Consider the following 25,265-nt stretch of genomic DNA (forward strand, 5'->3'; position numbering starts at 1 on the left):
CATGCCCACCGTGGAGCTCAGTGTGGGGCTTGAACTCACGGCCCTGAGATCAAGACCTGAGCTGAGAGCAAGAGTCAGTCCCTCAACCAACTGAGCCACCCAGGTGCCTCCATACTATGATCCTTTGAATAAACTTATCTAAAAGGGTTTTTTCTGGCTCAGTTCCCATCATTGCCTGCTTGCTGTCTGGGTGCATAGTTGTTTGCTTTTGTTTTTAATTCTGTGACGGTTGGCTGGGCTTCTATGCAATTTATGCCATCATTGTGGTGACCACATAGCAGGCCGAGGGGAGTTGATTTGGGGCCCCAGAAGGATACTTGCAGTTCTTTGTGTTGATTATATCCTTTGTAGCCACCGGAGAAGGAAGTAGTTGAAGTCGAAACTGACCTCTGCTCCTTCTTGCCCCCAAACACAAGGCCAAACATCACACCTTTTAAAGTCTGTTCTTCAGATTCCTGAAATCTGCTGAGCTGGACCTGTGGTCACATTGTGCCTGGGACCAGATAATTAAGGGGCAAGCAGCATGGAAAGAATTGCCATTTCTTTTCTGATACGGTGGTGTAATAAAAATTATTGAACTTTTTCAGAAGCTCACACTAAGAACCTGAACTTCAACCTAAAAGTGCTTATTCACTGTTAAAGTAAATTGCCAAGAATTACCTATGTTACGAGCATAAATTATAAATGTGAAGATGGTAAAGGGAAACACTATTTTGCTAACAAGCCTTCTGGACACAAAGCTAGTGAGAAAAAAAATATTTGATCTGGCTGTTCTTTCAGGTAAAGAATAACTTTAATTTTCAGTTGGCTTTTGCCTGGTCGTCTCCCCTTCTTCCAAATGAGAGAAAGGAGGGCTTTTGGCTGCATTTTCCATAGTGTAGGAATTTTTTATTTCTGGGAGCACAGAGCATTTCATGTCTACAGGAAAATGTATTGCCAAATGGAATATTTGGTAATACGAGGCATTCCCAGCTAAGAGAGTAAGAATGAGGGCTTTGGGGGGAAAATAGAGACAAAAGAGGTAGAGGAGAAAAACAGAAGTATAAGGGGGGTAGTGGGGGAGGAAAGTAATGGAACTCTTTATTATTTTTATTTTTTTCAATTTTTAATTTAAATTCTAGTTAGTGAACATACCGTGCAGTATTGGTTTCAGGGGTAGAATTCAGTGGTTTATCACTTACATACAACACCCAGTGCTCATCCCAACAAGCGTCCTCCTCCTTAACGCCCATCACCCTAAAGTATGGATTGATAACCCACAGGCCTCTGGATGGACGGAGATGCTTATGAAGGGTCAGTTCTTTATTCTGTAAAGAAAAGGTGCTGCAGGGATTTCTTGTTCCTCCCCTGTTGCATTTTCTCAAGTTGTTAGAAGTAGCCCAGACTTGCACAGAATGAAGAGAAAGCTTGTGGAGGTTATATTTGAAGTTGTAGCCTTCAAGAGAATTGATGTAATAGCACTTTCAACACGCCGCTCATGGCCACTGTTTTTATATCATGCTGCTCCTGAGGGCAGTTGAGTTTATCCTGAGTTCACACTGTTGAAGGCATTTCCCGCTCTTTGGGATGAGCTTTCCCTTGGTCTGCAGTGGGGAGAGCTGTTTTCAAGGGAAAGGCAAGTGCCCTGCACTGCTTGAAGTGGAGAAGAGGCGTTCTGCCCGGCTGCCATTCCCGGTGCCCTCCTCCTCCCTCATTTCGTAGATTGAATAAACAGACAACCTATTATTATGATTAAAGAAGATGGTCAAGTGTTCCTTCAATTGTGTGTCCTTTAATAGATTGTAGCCTATAAGTCAACAGAATTTTAGTGGCAACTTGCTTTTACCAGTTTCTGGAAACTAAAAAATGAATCGTAAGTAATGTTTTGAATTTTGTGAAATTGATTAGAAAGAGCTAAGTGGTGTTATGCTCTTGAAGGTGTACTTCTTCTGTCTGTTGCTTAAGGCAACTTACAACATAGTGGATATTGCCGGTGATAGAGTAACTAAAATTTGCTACGTAGGTATTTACAAAATCATAATCGTAGTCGATGATGAAGTCATGGGCGGATGGCGTGTATGCATGTTTCTGCTCTGCCACATGTTTAGTCTTGAACTTTCATGAAGCATGCAAAGCTTAGAAATGTAAAATTGATTTAACACCCAAACGTTGGAAAGAGATCACAAACCGGTTCACATATATCTCTGTCGCTAATACTTGAATCTGGGCAAAGTGACCAAAGCTCTGTTGGGATTGTGGATGTGTAAAAAAAATTGTCATGTTAGATGTAAAAGAGCATTGTGTTCATGGTTAGAATCTTAGTCCTTAGACTAAGATGAGAATACACTTTGGCTCCAAAAGGGACCTAACTAGACTGTAGAGCCCTGAGCGATGCGGCCTCTGCCTGTGAGATTCAGCCATGGAAGGACTTCGAGGTTTAATGTTCCCCCATCCTCCTTGTACCTTCGTCAGCTGGACAGCCTGCTCAGAACTTCCTTTTCCCTGCAGTTGATCCAGTCCCCCGTGACAACCCCCCTTGGGCTGATCATGTTGAAGACGACTTCAGAAGAGCTGGCTTGTCCCCGCGAGGACCTCAGCGTGGCTCGGAAGGAGGAGCTGCGGAAGCTGCTGCTGGACCAGGTGCAGGCCGTGCTCGGGCTGCTGACAGGTGAGCAGTATGGCGCTGGCGCTCTGCGGTCTTGAGCAGTTGTTCTAGTTGTGACTGTGACGGAGCTGAAAAACAGAATGTGGCATGTGCTGTCTGCCGCGGGCGCTGTGTCCGGCATGCGGTAGGACCTCCGAATGTACTTGTGACCTACTTCCTTTACTGTCTTTATGGATTGGTCGGCCTGGGAACTGTGATTAATGAGGCTGCAGGGATGTGATTGAAATGCCAAGCACAGCATTCTCAGGAAGGTGGGTGGCAAGCACCTTATTGAAGAGGATTTGAACTTAAGATCAGGAGAAGTTGGAGGAGAGGAAGATGGGAAAGTTGCAAATTTTGTGCAGAGAAGGAAGACCAGGTGTAGAATCAGCACCCTGTGTGCTAGGTTTTAGTTGTAAGTAGCATTTTCTTCGTCATTTTGTTTGTCAGAGCCTTGTGACGGCGTGTGGGGAGTAAGAATAAACAGAAAGCAAAAGCAAACCGCAGAATGAAACAGGAAGGTGGGACGAGGGTGGAGCGTGTTGGCCCAGTAGGGCCAGGCTGCTCATGAAGAGGCACAGGTGCAGCCCTGGTCCCAGGACCCTTGAGGCACGGGTTGGGGGGGAGGGTGGGGGTGGGGGCCCAGGCTTGCTGCTGGAAGGGTTGTTGTAGTGAAAAAAGCCTTTTTAAAAAAATCTCCAGCTCCTCTGCCTGGCTTTCCTCTTGGATGTCTAGGAACTTTTTTCTTTTGTAGGGGTTACAGAAGTGCTTGACATGCAGTGGGCACTTAAAATCGGTGAAGAATGCTTGATCAGAAGTAAATTTGTCATTTGCCCCCTGTCCTTCCCTGCATCCCTAGGGGAAACCCACACCTCAGAGCATTTCATTCAGAGCACATTTATTGATGCCCCCAACTAGAGGTTACATTTCTGCAGTTAAGGACCATGTCTGATATCTCTCTATCCTACTGTGCAGACATTAAAATTTTTAAAATTGGGATTAGTTCACATAGCATAAAATCCACCTTTACAATGTTACAACTCTGTGGTTTTTAATATATTCACAGAGTTGCACAGCGATCATACCATCTAATTCCAGAACATTTTCCTTACCCCCTCCCGCCAAGCCCTTGGAAACCACTAATCTGGCTGTCTCTGGATTTTCCTATTTGGCCTTTTCATAAAAAAGAAATCATACAGTATGTGGCGTTTTGTGTCTGGCTTCTTTTTCATAGTGTGATACTTCAAGTTTCATCTGTAATATTAAATATTTTGAAAACAGTATTTTCAAAAGCTTTTACAATCCATCATCTTATGTGGTAGGTTCTGTAAGGAGATACAGAAAGGAATAAAACGCAGTCTCTGCCTCTAGTATGGGGTACTCTAGTAGGAGAGAAAGACAGCTAAAACCAGTGTGTTAAGAATTATAGTAGAGGTGTGTTTTATGTGCAGGCAGAACTGAGCAGACAAAACTTTCTGGGAAAGATGACAGCTGGGTGTAACTCTGAGGGACTGATAGCAGCCATCAGTCTGGGCGGGGGGGGGGTGCGGGGGAAGGTCAAGTTTGGAGGGAGGGAGGAGAGCAGGTCAGAGGTTGGTGTGGACGGAGTAGCACACAGTTCAGCGTGTGCAGCCTTGTGTGGGGGTGGGGCAAGGCCAGATGGGCCAGCAGAGGCCTGAGGCAGAGATTGTGTGGGATGCTGCTGTTGGCTGGGTGAGAAGGTAAGGAGTAGCAGCAGGTTTGTGGGGGATAATAAAGGGAGTTTGGAACATCCGAGTGGTGTTGTCCAGGAATGTCCACTTGGACATACGGTGGAGAGAGGGATGTTTGATCAGAGATATGAGATCATTTTTCTCAATCTTGATTTTCATAGGTTAGACTTCATTTCTCTCTTAAACTCAGTTTCTCCTTTCTTGATAGGTATCTTGGAGACTGTCTGGGACAAACACAGTGTCACTGCTGCCACCCCACCACCATCCCCGACCCCAGGAGAAAGTGGTATGGTCTGCCCACCACATATGCTCTTCCTCTTTTTAAATGCAGTTTGGGGTCTCGATGGGGTAGCGATTGCTTACCTATGCCACATACAGATGCTGATTCTTCCTTGATCTATTTTTGGCCTTTCTGCCCATGTTTTCTAAGGAGCTAGCTCTGCTTAGTTCTTCGTAAGTACTTGTACTTTCTTTCTTTTTTTTTTTTTTAAAGATTTTTTTTTTTATTTATTTATTTGAGAGAGAATGAGAGATAGAGAGCACAAGAGGGAAGAGGGTCAGAGGGAGAAGCAGACTCCCCACTGAGCAGGGAGCCCGATGTGGGACTCGATCCCAGGACTCCAGGATCATGACCTGAGCTGAAGGCAGTCGCTTAACCAACTGAGCCACCCAGGCACCCCAGTACTTGTACTTTCTAATATATTTTGAACGACTTATGTTGTTTCTTCTTTACCTGTCAGAAAGATGACATCCTTCCTTTGATCTTCTGTCATCCACCTCTATCCCCTTCAGTTTACAGCTCTTGGTTGTCCCTTCTGGTTTGTTTTTTGCTTTTTCTCAGATTTCATGGTGTCTTGCTCATGCTGGGGTTAGGATGTGCCCGTGGGCTTGATAGGTCTGCTGTGCAGTTACGCAGGGGTCAAGGTCACAAGAGCTGGTTGGCTTCCTGAAGGAGGAGGGGGAGGAAGAGGATGTGGAGGACTTTGTTCCCTACTTGGGGCTTAGGGAGGGTGAGGTCAGTGTGCAGTAATCAGCATTGACTTTACATCAGTTCAGAATAATTTGATCAAGCGTGGGCATATTTGCAGTGTCAGTAACTCGTTTACTGGTGGCTAATTATCCACAGTTATATTAGTATCTTTTTCAAAAGTCAAAGTGCAGTTTGCTTAAAAATGGCTACTTTCAATGGTAGATAGAAAGAGGAAATTGTGTCTGAGTAGAAACTTTTAGTTTCTGAATGCTTGTGTTTTACATTGAATGATTACAGATGCTTTTCAAGTAGAGTACGTCCTGTGAATTGCACACATTTTTTCCTCTACCATAAAGGTTGGTATGGCTAATGAAAGATTTCCCCATCTTTCTCCTTTACCCCAGGAAACAGGCTGTTGAAATCAGACCCCTCCAAGCCTGAGCTGTTTCATGTAGCCTGTTGTTGTTAATAAGTGGACGTTAAAATTCTTGCAGAGCTGCTGTGGAGCTGAAAATATAGCGTGATGTTTTGAGGACAGCTCATAGTAAACTAATTTATTCCAGATTCCATTTATCATACTGGGATAAAAACTGTTAGTCATTTGTCACACTTGTTAGATTAAACACTATTATAGAGTTTGAGAGTGTATTAAAAGCTGACAGGGATTTGAACTTTATTTGTACTTGGTAGCTTTCATTTTCAGTGTGGATATTTGAGATGACTTAGCAGATTTATATTTTGCAATATTTGGTGATTAAAGAAAAAAATTGCAAATGAGGCAGAGCTTTGATTTTTATGAGTGTATGCTTTGGAATCTCTTGCAGTTGGGCTGATCTTAAAATGTGTCATTTCATTTAAATAATAGTTTGCAAAGATTAGTTCTGTTGGATCGGATTTGGTTTTAGGTAGGTGAATACTGGCTTAGCATTCAGTTTGGAGTTAGCAGTTTGCTCTAGTAAAACTTGTTTTTCAGAGATCATTTTCCAGTGCCAAAAGCTGTGTGTTTTAGTTGGCTTTGTTCAGCTGCATGTTCTGAGCAAACTCCATTTCTGCTTTGATAAACCTGTTTTCCTGGAGGCCAGGTTGGGGAATATCAGATAATACAAATCAAAAATATATGCTTACCTCTCTTCTGCGTTGCCTAGGTTTTGTTGATGAGGTAAGGTGAAACACAGTATGAACTAACTTGATATTTCCATATAAACAAAACCTAAAAATGTGGTGCGTACTTCTTGAAAATTGCCTCTTAGGCACTATTAAAACATTTTTGAAGTCTTGAATTGTAGTATTTGAGAAAAGGCAAAAGAAATGGAGACTGCTGGGGGCCTGGGAAGTGAAGTAGGCTTTTAAGCTGACGTACTTCTCCTGAAAAAACAATAGGCTTACACGTTCATGTGATACGCCTTTTTTCTTTTTATGACGGTTGCAAGTGAAGCTGTCAGATCTTGTTCCATTATTTGGACAGTGCTGATGATTTAATTAACATTTGTTTTGATGGTTTTGCTCAACTGCCTCTGTGCGTTGAAGACACGAAGTGAAGCAGTAAAACTTCTAAGAAGATTGTTTAGCTTTAGTGACCATAAGCTCACTATTGTGGAGGAAAATCATTCTGAGAAACCTTAGTGAGTAAAGGAAACCCAGTGAGTAAACCAGATACTTCGTCCCGTCACCCCCCGCCCCCCCCCGCCCCGCCAACCCGGGTTGGCACTCCCTGCCTGCCTCTCTCTGCCCTACCCGAGTCCCCATGCAGCTCTCTGGCAGCCCCTTGGCTTTTGGCATTTTTTTCCTCATACGCTTTCTGGTAACATTGATTTCGGTCTGATCACTTTAAAAGAAAAAAGCCCAGGAACTAGTCCCTGCAACGGCTACTCTAACAGTCTGGATATAGAAAAAGCTTTGAAGGGCGCTTGTGGTCTGCTTTGCAGAATAGTTCCTCAAATTGTTGCCTTATCTTTTAAACTTGCCTCACTAGACCAGAATCCTGTGACATAGATGATGGTTTTATCTCTCATTTACAAACAAGGAAACGGGGTTGGGGTTGGGGGGAGTCCCATCGCCAGTAAGTGTCAGAGCAGGGATGGAAACCTATCTGAGCCTAGGTGCGTGGTCTTCGTCCTAAGTCTGCTTTCTCCGCCACTGTCCCCACGTCTGCCGGCCTCCTCCTTCCCCAGGCTTAGAGCCCTGGCTGTGCCATCTACTCTGTGCCTTCCCTGACCGCTGGCCCCTGTGCTGGGAAAGGAGAGGAGGGGTCCTCTGAGGACCTCTGCATGCTGAGGCTGGGGCCTCCTGCTGCACTGGGGCAGCCTCAGCCCTCTTCCTTCCTTAGCCTTCTCTTGTCCTCACCTCTCTTTGCTTGGACAAGTAGGGGGGCAGGGAGGAAGCCATGAACAACATGAAATGGTGTAAATAACTGAGATTCTGAGTTTGCTTTCGTCGTTCTGCGATAAAACTTGAGACCCTATCTTTCCCGTCTGCATGGTGCGTTCTCTCGAGTATGGATCTGTATATATACTGGCAATGGCAGGTTTCCGGGGAGCTCAGATTGGTGGAGGCCAGTTTATACCTTTCTGTTTTCTCCCAGACTTTGCAAATTGCAGGTCTTTGTGCACTTGCAAATCTTTCCACATATCCCCTTATAAGTATTCCCTTTTAAGCTACTTGTAGGAAGATGGGACTGGGGAGGGCCACTCAACTCCTGTGAGCTCATTTTATCCCTCAGGCTCCTTGAATGGAGTTTTTCCCCATTTTGCTGGATTGAGGCTACAGTGAGATCCCTGTTTCTTATTTGGGGCTATTTTTGTCCTGCAGTAGCTTTTAGGCAACATGGGGAAATATTTTAGCTAACATAATGAGAGGAGAGGGTACTACTGGCATCTGATAAGTGGAAGCCACGGGTGCTGCTGAATATCCCACGATGCGCAGAACATTAAAGAATTAATTATCCAGTGCCAAATGTCAGTAGTGCTGAGGTTGAGAAACTCTGAGTTAGTAAATGTAGAACTGAATAGAAAACATTAAATTTTAATAATTAAAAAAGTAAAAAAGCCAAAGGGATCTTTGCATGAATGCTTAACCCATCTGGGTTGCCTCCAACTGAGTAAATGCAGCAGAGTTGTCCACGACCTCTTGGCAGGGGTTGTGTACTGCCGCCAGAGCCTGGCCTGATTCAGAGAAGCTGAAGTCGTCTGCAGGCTTGATTATAATCAAGGTATACCCTCTTGCATAGGTAGCTTGTTTAAGCTCTCTCGGGTTTGCATTGGAAACGCTGCAGCATGAAGCAGAGTCCCTCTCTTCTGTGGGAATTCCTTCCCACTTCGATTAAAATACAAGTTTTGAAAAATTCTTTGTAACCTACTAAAAGACTTTGGAACATTTGAAGTTGAATAAAACCATTTTCATTGAGAACAACCTTCAGAGATTCTTGTTTTGAGGGGAGAAAAATAATTGGTCATCTTATCCACTTAAATAATTTTTACCTTGCATCACCCCGTTCAGCATTTGTCCTTGTGCGCTTATCTTTCTGAAGTTGCGGTCATGGCATACATGCTGTTTTACTCAGGACTTCGGATCATGCATATTTTTCTGCATTTGAATATTAGCTCTCTTCCAGATCACTTTTCCTGGCTGCATGATCTTTCCAGTTGACCTGCTTTTTGGGAAGGAGCATAGGCTTAGGGGCCAGACCTCTGTTTCCGTTTCTGCTCTACTTATTAGCTGAGGAACATGGGGGAAACGCTTAATCTCTCTGTATCTTAGTTATTCTAACAGTTTGTAAATGCAGATAATAATACCTACCTTAGAGCTGTGAGCATGAGATGAGAATACGTATGTAAAGTGCTTAGTGCTGCACTGTGCATATAATAATAGCACATCAAATGGGAGCTGTTCGTCACATAATTATTGTTGTTTTGCCAACCCCCCCCATTAGCAGTCCTATTCTGGAAAAATTCTTCTGAGCTAAAGAGTAGGGACAACTTTTTTGTTTTGTTTTCATTTTTAAAGCCACAGTTTATTTCTATTTAAAAATGTTCAAGAGACTTTAAATAGGTCCAGGGGCCCAGAGATGTTCAGGTTTAATAGAAGATCATACTGAGTTGGTGTCTTTTGGTTCCTCCTTTGCTAAAGCCTCCATTTGATTCCGGTTAATTATTTGCCCCGATAATTCTTCTAGTTGGGTAGTGGTGATTTCTCTGACTCCAGCATCTTCGGTAAATGGCCACCGGTTCATGAATGACGAGAAAAGCAATGCCAGAAACTGTCACTGTCATTGAGTGAGAGAAAGTTGTACATATGACTCAAGTGGACAGCCACCACAGCAATTCAAAACTCACCTTATTAATCCAGTAGCAAACTGGATAAGTATTTGCAGATTGTACTTGAACATCCTTCTTGCGTTATTCTTTGAAACCAGGTCCTCTCATTATCAGCGTGGGTAGCTGAGATCATGATGAGCCTCATCTAGTATTAACTGCAGCTCTTTCTCGGGGTGCCTGGATGGCTCAGTTGGTTAAGCATCTGACTTGGCTCAGGTCACGATCTCATGGGTCATAGGATCGAACCCCTGTGGGCTCTTCTGCGCTCAGTGGGGAGTCTCCTTGAAGATTCTCTCCCTCTACCCTCCAGTGCTCTATCTCTCCTCTCTCTCTCAAAGAAATAAAATCTTTTGGAAAAAATGCAGCTCTTTCAGACAGAAGCCGGTGAACACCTTACAAGATAAGATACCAGGGGACTTTTTGATCTACTTTTAACAATAGAGATTAAACCCCTTATTAATAAATCACAAAATTCTCATTTTAATGGCCGAGGAGGTGAGGCTGAGAAAGGTTAACTAATCTGTTCATGTTCATCTGCATTAGTGTAAGGCAGGAGTTCTCAATAGATCTGGGGGCCCTGGAGGTCCCACAAGCCCTTTCACGGGTCCCAAAGGTCAAATATATGTTCATAAAAATACTAAGACGTTATTTGTCATTTTTACTCCTTCTCTCATGAGTATACTGAATAAAACTCATTCAGATCCCACACTGCAATTAACCTTTAAGAAATTATTACTAGTAAAATTTTTATATTGTATTAAAGAACAGGTACAGTCACTTAGGAAGGCCGCAGAAACGTTTTAGTCTTTGTCAGTTGCATATCTGTGTGAAGCCGTTTTCTTCATATACTTCAGTGAAAACAGCATATTGCAGCAGATTGAAGCAGATTAAAGAGTCTGTCTTCTTTTAAGCCAGACAGACATTACAGAGATTTCCAAAAATGTACAGTGCTATTCTCACTTATTTGTTGGCGGTAAACTACATTTTCTTCATTTAAAAATATTTTATGCTAACATGTAATGCGTTTATTAAGTGAATATTTGAAATATTTGAAAACTTTTTAATTTCTGTTTAATTTTTATTTAATTTCTGTGTGACGAATATCAACAGAAATAACCTGCATACACAAAAGTTCTTTGACATCCTCAGTAATTTTTAAGAGTATAAAGGGGTTTTGGGGCCAAAATGTTTGAGAACTGCTGCTATGTAAAGCACAAAATACAGTATAGAAATGTAGCCAGTGTTCTACCATCGAGAAATAACACCATTCCAGGTGCCTCTTTATATGTAGTTACAGAGACAGTAAGCTAAATAAAAAGACAAAGTGGCATCATATATTTTTATTTTTTAATTTTTAGTTTTTTAGAGATTTTATTTTTTAAAAATGTATTTATTTGTCAGAGAAGGAGAGAGGGAGAGGGAGAGAGAGAGCATGAACAGGGGGAGCAGCAGGTAGAAGGAGAAGCAGGCTCCCCGCCGAACAAGGAACCCAACATGGGACTTGTTCCCAGGACCCTGGTATCATGACTTGAGCCAAAGGCAGAAGCTTAACCGACTGAGCCACCCAGGTGTCCCTATTTTTAAGTAATCTCTATACCCAACATGGGGCTTGAACTCACAGACCCTGAGATCAAGAGTCCCTTACTCTTCTGACTGACCCAGCCAAGGTGCCCTCAGTTTTATTTTTAATAAAAACAAATTATAATTTTACCTGAATTTAATGGGAGGTTTTAAAATGAAAGGAATTGCTTTTTCCACACGGGATATTAGTTTGTAAAAGATACCTCTAGGCTTAAGAAAAATAAAAGATGAAAACCAATTTCTTACTACATGTTTTAATTCTAGCCCATATATTTTGAGACTTCTTGCTTGTGAAAGAAGATTGGCTAGCACACCCTCTGTGATTCCTACATCTGTTTAGTCTTGATTCTATATTTAATTCAGTGCTTGCTCTGGTCCCCTTGCCACAGCTGCTCCCTTCCTTAATTCTTCATTTTTATTTATTGCTTTATTTGCATGGTTTCACTATTCACTCTCCTCCCTAAGAAGAGTTTGGGAGGCCGGGGGTGGTGCCTGGGTGGCTCAGTCGGTTAAGTGTCTGCCTTCAGCTCAGATCCTGATCCCAGGGTCCTGGGATCAAGCCCTGCATCGGGCTCCCTGCTCAGTGGGGAGTCGGCTTCTCCCTCTGCCCCCCCCCCCCGCCACTCGTGCGCACACTCGCTCACTCTCTCTGTCAAATGAATAAATAAAATCTTAAAAAAAGAGAGAGAAGAAGAGTTTGTGGGCAATATATTACTTGAGTTTCTGTGTTTGAGAAGATGTCCTCTTCCTTTGTACTCAAAGGGGAGCTTTGGGTTAAGTTATTCCCTGCCCCAGCACTTGCGGACACAGTACTACTGTTGTCTGGCTTCTTGTGTGCTGTGAGGAAGTCTGTGGTGTTTTCTCCTTGGTGTATGTGTTTTTTTGGCCTACATTTCTTCCTTATTCCTAAAATTCTTAGTATTGATTAGCTGTTATCATTTCTTCTTGGGGCAGAATAAGCCCCTTTCTTTTGTATACATACCTCTTTATTTCAGGTAAGTTTTTTTCTTGTTATAGTTTTGAATATTTGTCTTTTGTCCTCTCTAAAATCATTTTATAGCTTTTTTGCAATCCCATTTCAGTTTACATGATTTTCTTTAGTTTAATGCTTCTCAAAAGTTAAGCAGGCATGTTGGAGGTTCCTCAGAAAGTTCAAAGTAGAACTACCCCACGATCCAGCAATCGCACTACTGAGTATTTACCCAAAGAATACAAAAACGTGAATTTAAAGGGCTAATGCACCCCTATGTTTATAGCAGCATTATTTATAATAGCCGAGATATGGAAGCAGCCCAAGTGTCTATCAGTTAATGAATAGATAAAGAAGATGTGGTATATATATGCAATGGAATATTGTCAGCCATAACAAAGAATGAAATCTGGGGCACCTGGGTGGCTCATTCATTAAACGTCTGTCTTTGGCTCAGGTCATGATCCCAGGGTCCTGGGATCGAGCCCCACGTTGGGCTCCCTGCTCCACGGGAAGCCTGCTTCTCCCTCTCCCACTCCCCCTGTTTGTGTTCCTTGTCTCGCTGTGTCTCTCTCTGCCAAATAAATAAATAAAATCTTAAAAAAAAAATGAAATCTTGCCATTTGCAATGACATGGATGGAACTAGAGAGTATAATGCTAAGTGAAATAAGTCAGAGAAGGACAAATACCATATGATTTCACTCCTATGTGGAATTTCAGAAGCAGAACAAGCAAGGAAAGGAAAAAGAGGCAAACCAAGAAACAGACTGTTAACTGTAGAGAACAAACTGACATTACCAGAGGGGAGGTAGGTGGGGGATGGGTGAAATAGATGATAGGAATTAAGGAATATACTCGTGATGAGTACAGGGTGATTAAAATAAAAACTTAAAAAAAAAAAACCTAAAAAAATTAAGCAAGCATAAGAATCACTTCTTGGAGAGTGTGTAAAAACAGGTTTTTGGGCCACACTCCTCCAGGATCTTCCGCAGTACATGTGGGGTGGGGCTTGATAATTCGTATTTCTCACAATTTCCCAGATTGTGCTGATGGTGCAGGTCTACGAGTAGCCCAGTAGTTCTCAAAAGTTTTAGTCTCTGGACCCCTTTCCTGTCTCTCTTTTTTTTAAATTGAAATATAATTGACATATAACACTGTTTCAGGTGTACAACATAATGATTTGATATGTGTTAAATGTTGCAAACTGATCGCAGGAGAAAGTTAACATCCTATTACCACACATAGTTAAATTTTTTTTTCTTAGGATGAGAACTTTTAAAAATTTACTCCCCTAGCAACTTTCAAATATACAATACGGTATTGTTAACTAACTATAGTCACAGCTGTACATGACGTCCTCCGTACTTCTTTATCTTATAACTGGAAGTTTGTATCTTTTGACTCTCTTCACCCATTTTGTCTACCCTGCCACCCAGACCCCTTTATTCCTAAAAATTATCGAGGTCCTCAAAGAGCTTTATGGGTTATATCTCTTGATATTAATACTGGGAACATTTACATTGATTCATTTAAGATTCTTTTTTTTTTTTTTTTTAATTTATTTGAGAGAGAGCGCGAACCACGAGCAGGGGAGGGGGCAGAGGGATAAGCAGGTTCCCCTCTGATCAGGGAGCCTGACGTGGGACTCGATCCCAGGACCCTGGGATCATGACCTGAGCCGAAGGCAGATGCTTAACGGACTGAGCCACCCAGGTGCCCTACATTGATTCATTTAAAAAGAGCTGTGATGAACTCTGCATATAAACAAGTGATATGTTTTCATGAAAAATACTTTCTCCAAAGCAAACAAAAATTTACTGAGCACCAAGGAGTGTGAATGGCTTTCTTTTACATTTCTGTAGATCTCTTTAATATGGAACTTAATGAAAGATGGCTTTTGCTTTCTCTCTGTTGTAGGTAAATTGGTTTGTGTGAGACTCAATAGTGTGTATGTTGAAAGCTCTTTGTATTTCCAGGTGACTTACTGAGTAACCTGTTGCAGAGTCCTAGTTCAGCCAAACTGTTGAATCAGCCAATCCCCATCCTTGATGCGGAGAGTGAGTATATCTGTTCCCTGGCCTTGGAGTGCCTGGCCCATCTCTTCAGTTGGATTCCTCTGTCTGCCAGCATCACCCCATCCCTCCTAACCACCATCTTCCACTTTGCGCGCTTTGGCTGTGACATCCGGGCCAGAAAGATGGCGTCTGTTAACGGCAGCAGCCAGAACTGTGTGTTGGGTCAGGAGCGCGGCCGGCTTGGGGTCCTGGCCATGTCCTGCATCAATGAACTCATGTCCAAGAACTGTGTGCCTATGGAATTCGAGGAGTATTTACTACGTATGTTCCAGCAGACTTTCTACCTCCTGCAGAAAATCACCAAGGATAACAATGCCCACACGGTGAAGAGCAGGCTGGAAGAACTCGATGAGAGGTAATGAAAACAGGTGTGGAGTCGGCCATGTCCTGAGAAGGGGCCGTGACTGTTTGTCACCCTGTGCTTCGTAGTGTCTGTAATCCTCTTTGGTTTCAGAGTGTGGGGCTCCTGATGAGGAATGGACACGTAGGTGTGTACCAGTAAGTCTGAGCTTAGCTGGAAGGGCTAGGGTGGCTAGGGGGTTGAGCCGAGCTGGGAAAGTGACTGTGAATTGTGTAGGTGTGTTGTCTTTCCCCCGCTCTGCCTCCTGTCCTCCCTTCCGCCCTCCCCCCCACCCTGCCCCGTCCTCACGATTCGCCTGCAGGTCTGAGGTGGCGCAGGAGCCGAATCTGCTGCTCGTGCGTAGCCAGGAGCGTGGGAGGAGGCCGTGGAGGTACAGGAGCTCTAACACCCCCCCTTCACTTGATGTTGCCCGCCAGTGTTTACTGCCGGACCCTTCCCAAGTGAAACCGTGCAGTGTAGAGGAATGGTGTTGCTCTGAGCTCCGCACAGAGGGCCCACTTGGATCCAGAGACAGAGATGTGAATGAGGGCATGTGTTACACGTGGCACAGACTTGGGTTTCTTTGTTACCTCCCCTTGAGTGGAACCGAGAATGACCTCACTTTTCTTTCTGAAGTACTCCAAAAGATGACTCCGTCACGGTACCGTGAGGTGTGGTCTTCTGGATGATGTCCTTTATCTGTCCCACAGCTTTCGGTGATGCGATGCCACCGCTGCGTCCCAGCGAGCGGGGAAACTGGAAACTTACATTACCAGCATCATGTTGACGGTTCAGAAACATCCCGGCGGATAAATCGTATTGAGTTAGAAAATATTTATAGATTGCCAGGCAGCAAATGTTGTTAATGTCTTAATCCATTTTCCTTGGCTTGTTTTTTGTTCCAAAGCTAGCAGAGTTAAGGCATTTTCCTTTTCCTTAGAGTTAAGCAGCAGAATAGAAAGTCAAGTGTTTAAAGATCGTCCTAGTGCTTTTTAAATTTAGCAGTTTTATTAAGGGTTTTCTAAAGTTCAAAACGTGGATTCTTAAGATTCTTTTGGTTTGGGTCATTGTAAACAAGCTTTGTGTGAAATTTTGTTTGTATAGTCACAAAAGAGCTCATAATCCTGTATGGTGATGTGTTGGTTTTATTTTTCATTATTTTGTAATAGCTTTCTCTACAAATGCAAAGGCATCAGTATGCAAACACACAATTTTATATCCTTTCTAGCTTTCGTTAAGAAAGGCTGTATTTTCATATGTTAACAAAAAGTCCAGCTGCTCGCACCAACCGTCAGGTATCCGCTGTTCTGAGTTGTACTTGTAGCACAGTGTTCGTGATGGCTCACATTTGGGCGGTAGAGGAATGTGGTCACGGCTTGTCAATGTAATGCTTTTGTTATATGTAACTTTTGTGCTTTTGGTTTTATATTTTAATCCTGTGCTTCCTCTTGCCCTGAGAAAGCTGAGAGGTGCCCGGAAGCAGAAAGGTGACCTAAACAGTACTGTGTGCTTGCTTCCTGGCTCTCGGGCCCCTGACCACTAATTCTAAACAGCTAAGTCCATTCTCAGTTGTTTAGGAGCTTCTGACCTGGGGCCTCTGCCCCTCTTCTCCCCCAGTGCCTGTTTCTAACCTTCTACTGCTCATTAGCACCTGTGCCAGAAGGTGGGCAAGGGAAAGAAAATGAGGTGAAATAAAATCTAGAGTTTCAGCTACCGAATGGCCCTTGTCTGTATGCTTCAAAAATTGGGTTGGAGATTAAGATGAAATCGAGGCAGGGCGGCATTGACCCAGGACTTCTGTTTATTTTATGGGTGGCAGGGAATTGAGTGCATCTTCCTAATGATGGCTCTGAATAACCACAGCAAAAGATCACGTGATAAGCAGAGCGAGGAATGAGGAGCTCCCGCTCTTGAGTATCCATGATCCAAGGCATCAGAGAGAAGTCTCCTCATACCTGACTTTCTCTAAAAACAGTTGATTCAAATGCCTTACTGTGTTTCAAGGACTTGGTCCCATGATCCACAGAGATGGCCATTCTTCTTATCAAGCAAATTAATGGTTTTTATTTTTGTTTTTTTAAACTGCTAAAAAGCTTACACGTACGTTTTAGCTACTAGCTGTGCAGAGGTCAGAGAAGCGGGTTGGCCGCTGGGTCATACCCAAGAACAGTATGGGACATTTGATTTATGGGCCAATTTTGCTCTTCTAAGTAGTAGCCTTTTTCTTCCCCCTTTATTATTTTGCATAATCCTTTCAAAAAAAAAAAAGCTTTTTGAGTGGTGAGTTTCAGAATTGCCTGTAGCCATTAATTAATTTTTGACTAAGGCCTGTAGTGAATCTTTATCTTTGTTTATTGGTCTCTGAAATGTGATTTATGGAGGTATGTCCATCTCATTTTCTAATCACCTTTTGGTATTGAGGGGCTTACAATGACAGTTGCTGAAATGTGAGAGTGATGATGTGCTGTGTGTTTAGTAACAGCAGTCTCTTATCCTTGCAGCTGGGACCCACACTCCTCTGGGAAATGATACTGTGAATTCGCAGGAATTGGGGAGTCACTGTGCTGGGAAAGGAAAAAGCACTGGCGTGGGAGTGGATGGGGGTCCCACTCTGCCATGAGCTGGCTCAGCAACCTTGGGCGGGTCACTTTATCACCCTGGGCCTCGTCTGGCCAGTGAAGCACCAGACTCAGTTGTCCTCGGGGCCTGTCCAGCTTGGGCAGCCCTCCTCCCTTATTTTTGCAATCACTTTCAGAGTGGACTGGGGTGGACTTGTGTTTAATTAGCACTGGGAGCCAGAGGGCGGGGCAGGGGGGGAGCACGAGCATTAGGTTGCAAGCCTGCATAGACTTTACCTGGATGCCATTCCTTTGGTCTAGCTTTGTTTTGTTTTTGTTCTTAGCACATTCATTTTAATACTTTGGCCCCCTAGCAAAGACAACCAGCCTTCCGGACTTGCCACATTGAAATGATGCACATGCTCTGCCCACCGACTTCTTAGTACCTTTTCCTTTCACTTGAATTGGGTCATAATGTGAAGGAGTTAGAATCTGTGAGAGCACTAGTTTATAAGATGCCTTAATAGAGAGTGTCTGAGGATTAAAGTTGCTTTTCTGCTATGTTTCAGGTGGTAATGGAATGAAGGGTTGCCTGACCTGTAGGTAATTGTTGCAGGCCTTTATATTTTTAACTGAAAAAGTATTTTAAATCTATATAGTTCTGTACTGAAAGAAATTTGGATTGAATTTGAGTTTTCTTCTAAGGAGGTGGCTGGGATTCTGATTGTCACCCTTCGTCTTCTTGTCTTACTTAGTTACATCGAGAAGTTTACTGACTTCCTGAGGCTCTTTGTGAGTGTCCACCTGAGAAGAATCGAGTCCTACTCCCAGTTCCCCGTGGTGGAGTTTTTGACGCTTTTGTTCAAGTACACATTTCATCAGGTAAAACACGAGAACTGCTCATCCTTTCCCCCTGAAAAAAAAGTCCACTCTGTTGCTTTCAGGGGAAAGAGCTTCTTTATTTCCTAAACATTTATGTAGTACTTACTTTGTGAAGATTAACACATGTATCCTTTGTAACAACCCTTGGAGGTGGGTATTCCTAACTGTCTCCATTTTCCAGAATAAAGAAACTGAGGCACAAAGAGTCACTTGCTTAGGGTCATACAGTCAGTAAGTGGTGGGGTCAGGATTTGAACTCACAGAGTCTGTGTTCTTAACCACTGTATTGTTGGAGAAACAAAAAGATGGAAGTAGTCTGAAATTCGGGCTTTTAATTCTATTCTAAAGCTGTCACTAAAACTCCCTACAAGGAGATTGTAAGTAGTGAAGCTCTCAAGAAAGAGTTAAGTTTTGGCAGATCCGATTTTAGCTCCCATTTTTTGATACTGTTTGAGCTTGTCTTGTATATCAGGGGCTAGGCTATAACCCTCACAAGCAAAGTCCGTGCCTTCATTGAGTTTACATTTTGTGACCCACCGTCTTTTATTTATATATATATGTATATTTTAAAAGCTTTATGAAGTAAAATTGACATCTTACGAAATTCACCCATCGTAATTGTACAATTCAGAGATGTTCAGTCGGTTTATAGACTTGTGCAACCATCATCACAGTTGGGTTTCAGACATTTCTATCATATCCTATCCTGCGTGCGCACGTGTGTGTGTGATTTATTTTTTAATTCCAGTATAATTAATGCAGTGTTACATTAGTTTCAAGTGTATAGTGTAGTGATTCAGCAGTTCTGTACATTACTCAGAGCTCATCCTTTTGTGAGTGTCTTTAGAATAAGGTTTTTATTGAAGTATCACAGAGAAGTGCACAGATCATACATGGACAGCTTGGTGAATTTTCTCAAAATGAACAAACCCATGTCACCGCCACCTTAATCAAGAAATAGAACATTCCTGCCAGCACCACCTGTATCCCTTCCCAATTCCTTCCCCTTCACTTCTCCCCATGTGGAACCCAACCGTGCCTTTAACAGCCCAGATTAGTTTTGCCTCTCTGAGAACTTTTCTAAATGGAAGTCTCAGTATGTATTTGTTCTGTCTGGCTTTTTCATTCAGCGTCCGTTGGTGAGGTTCATCTGTGTTGTGTGTGGCAGTAGTTTGCCCTCATTGCTTTATAGTAAGTGATTATCTGCAAAGCCATTCCATGGCTGATTTGGGCTGCTTTTGGGTTTTTGGTGATCATGAATGGTGTTGCAGTGGATGTTCTCTTGCATGCTTTTGGGTGTCCCTGTGTAGCTCTTTCTGTTGGTGTATCCTGGTGATGACATTACTGGGTCAGTGAGGGCATGTGATTTTATAAGTAGACTGTTTTGGTAGTTTAAACCACTAATGTAGCTGGAAGAGAGACAGGGGCCTAGGCCGGGAGGGGAGTGTGTATGTGGTCAAAGGTATGGTGGTGAGCTTGGTTTTCTCAGGGCACATAAAAGTAAGCACCCCCAGTGTGTAAGGGTGACCTGTTCCTGGGAGCAGCGGGGAGGGTGCCAGGTGGAGGAGGACTAGGGTTGAGGAAGTGTCAAGATGTCTGGTAGAGGGGTCAGTGGGCACGGAGCTAGAAGGGCAGCACGCTGAGCTCACCAGACCTAAGAAGGAATGGAAGAGGTGACGAGATGTGGGAGGGTGAGGAGGTAGGACAGAAGCATTTGAGGTGGGAACGTTTTGAGATGGATTCAGAGAAATGGATCCAGAGGGGACCAGGAAGAAAGGGTTCGGTAGACACCTTAGAGTAAGTGTAGCAGAAATGAAAGAGATGAGCCAGTGCTGAGGTCAGAAAAAAGGGGTTTATTTGGGGAAATGGAATGAAAATGTTTTGCCGTTTTGCTTTGTGTAGGAAGTTTTCTGTCTGCCCTTTATATGTGGTATAGAAGAAAGCTAAATAGAAGTTTTTTTTTTTTTTTTTAAAGATTTTATTTATTTATTTGACAGAGGAGTTGGTCGGGGAGAGAGCACATGAGCAGGGGGAGGAGCAGAGGGAGAAGGAGAAGGAGGCTCCCTGCTGAGCAGGGAGCCCAATGTGGGGCTCATTCCCAGGACCCTGAGATCATGACCTGAGCCGAAGGCAGACGCTTAACCGACTGAGCCACCCAGGTGCCCCCTAAATAGAAGTTTTAAAGTATGCAGGTCTTATGCCCTACTTCTTTGGACCTGGACCCAGTTCTGTGTTTGAGCTCTGGTTATTTCTATGAGGCCTATGTCCTTGGACCAGTCATCTTAATTTCCTTAGATTTAGTCTCCTCACCTAAAGAGATGGACTGTGGTGGGCACCTTCACAGTCTGGCCCAGTGTTCATCATCTGTGGTCCCCTCTTTAGAATCCTATGTGTTCGTTTTCCGTTGAACTCATAGTGGTGGTTTTATATATTTATATGTGTTATATACTGGGAAAAGAAATGGCTATGGTCATGAAGCCAACAGCAAGCTTCTTTCTCCCTCCATTAGCTGAGGTCACTGTCAGCCGAGCTCCCTTGTACTCTCTTGGCCTCCTGTATGAGGACCTTCCTTTCTGGGCACAGGCTCTCAGACTGTGGGAGTCGGTGTCCTTTGGGAGTTTGGGGTCCAGGCAGAAGCAGATTTGAGCATCAGGCAGAGGAGCAGGAAGCTGGAAGGTGCTCTGTGCAGTTACTGTAGACTGGGCCGCCCTTCGCTAGAGAGGCAGGGTGGAAAAAAGATGGCAGGGTGCACTCCAGGATCAGGAGCTGGTGGGAGTAGGGGAGTTCTTTGGGGGTAATATTTAAGAATAAGAAATGAAGTGCTCTCAAGAGGTAGTTTTAAGTTCTCATCTATTCATTAACAGTGTGATCTAACTTTATCATAATTTAATTATCTGTGAAGTGGGAAAACGTACTTTCCTCTTGTCTAGAGGGTTATGAGTGTACTCAAGTGTTTCTGCCTTTTGTTTCTAAAATTCAGAGGGGTGCCTGGCTGGCTCAGTGGTAGAGCATCCGACGCTTAATCTCAGGGTCATGAGTTTGGGGAGCCCCATGTTGGGTATAGAGATGACTTAAAAAATTTCATAAGAAATTTTAGTACTGGTCGCGATATATTGAAAGAATAGTAATGAGACAAAGATGGTGTTAGTATCTTTCTGTAACTCTTGCCGCTCTCTTCTTTTCTTTTCCTACATTTTTTTTCGCCAAAGTATCCTGTCGCAGTGCCTCCAGCCCCTGGAGCTCAGCAGGTGTTTGCCTCCACCATTGCTCTCCCTTCTGGGGTGTGCCTAGAAGTATCTGATTTCTGTCTTCCTGTCCTTCTTTTACCACATTGTCACCAGGTCCTTCTTGGTCTTGCATTTTCAACCCCCCCCCCCCACCTCTCTTTCTTACAACAGTGCCTGGGGTAGTGTGGCCCAGGGGAGAGGGCTCTGGACCAGGAGGCTTAAGTCCCACATTCTAGTTCTCTTTCTGTTCCTTATCTTGTCACCTTGGGCAAGTGACTTTGCTTCTGAGTCTTGGTTTCTCTATCTGTAAAATGGGAAGAAGAAAAGCACCTGTCCACTTTCCAGGGCTGTTGTGAAGATCAAATAGACCAATGCAAATAACCACTGTAAAGTGCTTGGAGAAGGGTGGTATCACGAATTTCTTGAAGAAACTTGTCAGGCTCTTTAGTGATTGATCAACCCTGGAGTGTGAAAAATAAATCTGAGTACAGGTACATTTTTAAAATGGGTCTATGAGGGTTCTGAAACATTGGATGACTCCAAAAGTGCAGCCAGCCTGTCATCTTTATGAGCTTAACGATCTGTACCCACAGCAGTTGTCACAGGTGAGATTATGGGCAGCGCACAAGGCCTCACAGTGGGGCCTGCAGGTGGGGATGTGTTTCAGGTCCTACAGAGGGTGTACCTGCCCACCTTATTTTCCAGTCTTGAGCCACGTGGTAAATCCTCAATTCAGAGGCATGGGGAGGACATGTACAATTGTAAGGTACTTAGACATAACCATAAACCCTGGGTTTGTGTGGTGACTTTTCCCAAAAGCACTTCCACAAGTATCTGATCAGTTATGTTCTGTGGAGGGGAAGGTGGGTGTGTTCAGATCTAGGAGGGACAACTGAGTGATCGACCTGCAGGAAGCTCAGCAAGCCACAGCCAGGAAAGATTCCATCTCCTGTCTACAAGCTACCCATATTGTCTCCACGTGGCTTATTGTTTTCTCTCCTTATTCTTTGGGCTCATTTCATGTCGTGGACATCCTGGGTTTTGCAAAGGATGAACTGGAGACAGGAAACGGTCATTCTGTTTTCTGAGGATGGCCCTGTCGGTGATCCTTATTGAGCTATGCATTCCAGTTCCAGGGTGACCCTGTGGGTTGTGGGGTTGGACTCTGCCCGCATCTGCCCCAGAAAAAGTTAGGTTTTCTGTCTCAGACTCAGCATGGGTACAGAACTTCCATCTCATGCTACCACTCAATATGCAAATCCCACATACGCCCTTGTAAGCCTCTGGATTTCCTTGTAGATCTGAAATGGAAGGAAACTGAACATAGAAGACGATGGTATTATTTCTTTTCCTGTCTGATCCTGCCACCAAACATGGGGCTCAGTGAAGTAGTCCACAAATAAAATCAAAGAGCTCTTGGAGGTAGCAGGAATTTGAATGGATATAGAAGGGATTGGGGGCTGCAGGTTGAAATCGAATATGTGTGAGAAGGACTAGATTTTGGAGAACATAGTGCCAAGATTCTGCATGAAGTAGAATCTGAAGGCTCTTGAGAAATTGGAGCACTAGGACCCTACAAAGACTCGCTCTTCTCTGCTCACTTTGTCTTTATCAACACCTGGTTAGAGATTGCTATTAGCCTGTTGGACACCCCTTCTTCTGCAGAGGAGATAATGCCTGAGGGTCAGAATGAAGCTCGTTTTCAGTCTCTTTGTACGAAGACTGCAAATGTTACTTTCCTAACCTTCAGATGTGTAAACTTGGCACCTTCGGAGCCACTGGGTTTTTGGTTTTGTAAGGGTGTGTAGTGGAAAGAGCATTGGCTGGGGGTAAAGGGACCTGCTCCTACCCCTGACCTTGAATAAATCATGTCTCTGGATCTCAGTTTCTTTTTCTCTAAAACAGATTTGAATTGGATGATCTGTGAGGGCCCCCCCCCCCCCAATCAATCTTAGATTTAAAGATTGGCATCTGCTCGGCTTATTTTGTAATTCAGTTTGTCCTGCATAGTATCTCCCTAATGATGTGTTCGCGGCACTCTTGTCTTGTTAGGATCACCAGGGCCCAGTCGTGAAGACCATCTAAAAGATACCAGTTGTGGTTACCAGGAAGCGGAGGGAATCTAGGCTTTTGGTTGCACCATTCTGGTGGAAATCAACACTGGTGGGTATGTTTCTAAGGAGGAGTCGCATTAAGTAATTTCATTGTCTGGATTTCTTTTGCATCATAGCCTACTCATGAAGGTTACTTCTCTTGTTTGGATATCTGGACGCTCTTTTTGGACTATCTGACAAGTAAAATTAAAAGCCGTCTGGGAGACAAGGAAGCAGTTCTCAACAGGTAAACCCCAGAAACATTGATAACTAGAAATAGACAGTTTTGCCAGTTTTTCTTGTGGCCCAAAGGGATAGCCATGCAGCCAGACCTCTTCAGTGAGACTGGGTCACGTAAACTGGTTAGGTAGTTATGTCATTACACATTTTCGTATTCTTTTTTCGTATTCTTGTTTTCTTAAAACATTTTTTTCTGATTAAAATAATTTGTATTGTTAATGTTTTAGGTGTGACAATGTTTTCATGGGTTTGTTTTTAAGTGGCCCTTATTTTAGAGGTGAAAAACTGAAGTATTGGATGAAGTGATACGACATCTGGGATTTGCTTTAAAGTAATGCACTGTGGATAGAGGGAAATGGCCATCTGTTGATAATTGATGTTGACCTTTATTGATGCTAACTTGGGGTTCGTTATATTTGTGGTCTTTTTGTATGTGTTTGAAAATTTCCTAAACAAAGTAATAAAGGCTTGTGGAAAATAAGTATTTTAAAAACTAGGAAAAGATAGAAAAATATAAAGAAAAGTTATCCATAATCCCATAGTCCAGCAAAAATTACTTGTGTACTTTTTATTGTATTTTTTTTTTAAGATTTTATTTATTTGACAGAGAGAGAGATAGCGAGAGCAAGAACACAAGCAGGGGGAGTGGGAGAGGGAGAAGCAGGCTTCCCGCTGAGCAGGGAGCCCAATGTGGGGCTCGATCCCAGGACCCTGGGACCGTGACCTGAGCCGAAGGCAGACGCTTAATGACTGAGCCACCCAGGCGTCCCCTTTTTATTGTATTTTTAAAAAACAGTAAATGGGGAAATGTTTTTTCCCCCGTGTGTTTCTCAAGGTCATTTTTCTTATAGGCAGAAAGTATATTTCCTGTACACTATAGTTATTTCAGAAATGAAATAATGAGCTAATGCTTGGCACATTATGAATGCTTGCTCAGTAAATGGCATCAGTGGTTGGTGGTGGAGATACTGAACACCCCTTCCCCAGAAATGTGCCAAATGGAGGTGGTGAGGCGAATCCCCACCTGGGAAGAGGTTGGACTGACCTTCTCAAACCCTTTGTATTGCTGAGGTTTTATGAGTTTTTCAAATTTGAAACGGAATATTTACATTCCAAGTTGAAACATTTGCACTTTTGTTCCCAAAACATTATTTTTGTGATTGCAAAATAGCTTCCATGTTGCTATGGTGTCAGGTCAGATGTGCTTTATGGGTAGTATATTCGTGTAACTGAAACTTCATTACACAACCGTAGATCCTGTTTTTGGTGAATTTGCCAACTATAAGTATTGTTTTTGAATGAGCTTCTTCAAAGAAAAGGTATTTCCGCCTTATTCTCTATTTTGTATGCTGAACAGTTGTATTCTTTGGTTCTGGGACTGTGCCTGATTTTGCTATATTTAGTGGTAGATATTCTTTCACATCTCTCAGGTTTATTGGAAGAATAAACTGAGGAAATGATTAATATGTAAATGCTTTTTAAAGCACAGTACAAATGTGTTTTAGGTATGGAGAATCTGGTTTCATTGAGAAAATATGTGCTGGCAGATTATTAGTATTAAATATACACTTGTGCATATTATTGTACCAACAGAAAGAACGGTGGTATAGAATTTAAATTCCTTTTCTGCTTCATGGGAACAGTGTTACTTTTGGTCAAGTTATATGCTGATTACATTTC

The 25,265-nt window shown here is 43.1% G+C and overlaps 1 protein-coding gene and 1 long non-coding RNA gene across 10 annotated transcripts in view; one reads left to right on the top strand and one right to left on the bottom strand.

Moving 5' to 3' along the window:
- Positions 1–25,265, top strand: part of XPO6 (exportin 6) — a 103,614-nt gene that overhangs the window by 39,133 nt on the left and 39,216 nt on the right. For 4 of the 9 annotated variants that reach the window (XM_025853946.2, XM_025853947.2, XM_073888118.1 and 1 more), the window contains 7 exons: positions 2,488–2,647; positions 4,544–4,621; positions 14,147–14,600; positions 14,675–14,733; positions 17,713–17,746; positions 17,899–18,025; positions 23,483–23,592. In XM_025853946.2, the coding sequence (XP_025709731.1) occupies positions 2,488–2,647; positions 4,544–4,621; positions 14,147–14,600; positions 14,675–14,733; positions 17,713–17,746; positions 17,899–18,025; positions 23,483–23,592 (1,022 nt within the window). The remainder of the gene's footprint in view (positions 1–2,487; positions 2,648–4,543; positions 4,622–14,146; positions 14,601–14,674; positions 14,734–17,712; positions 17,747–17,898; positions 18,026–23,482; positions 23,593–25,265) is intronic. The other 5 variants (XM_025853950.2, XM_025853951.2, XM_025853953.2 and 2 more) reach the window with 2 other exon arrangements.
- On the bottom strand, positions 1,103–5,288 carry LOC141371686 (uncharacterized). The gene is made up of 2 exons (XR_012376837.1): positions 5,069–5,288; positions 1,103–2,712 (listed from the first exon to the last, which is right to left on the bottom strand). It is a non-coding gene; the product is annotated as an uncharacterized lncRNA (long non-coding RNA).

This window comes from Callorhinus ursinus, unplaced genomic scaffold (assembly GCF_003265705.2).
Source record: "Callorhinus ursinus isolate GAN/ISIS: 27379988/994484 unplaced genomic scaffold, GSC_fseal_2.0 scaffold87, whole genome shotgun sequence".
In the NCBI taxonomy this organism is placed as follows: Eukaryota; Metazoa; Chordata; class Mammalia; order Carnivora; family Otariidae; genus Callorhinus; species Callorhinus ursinus.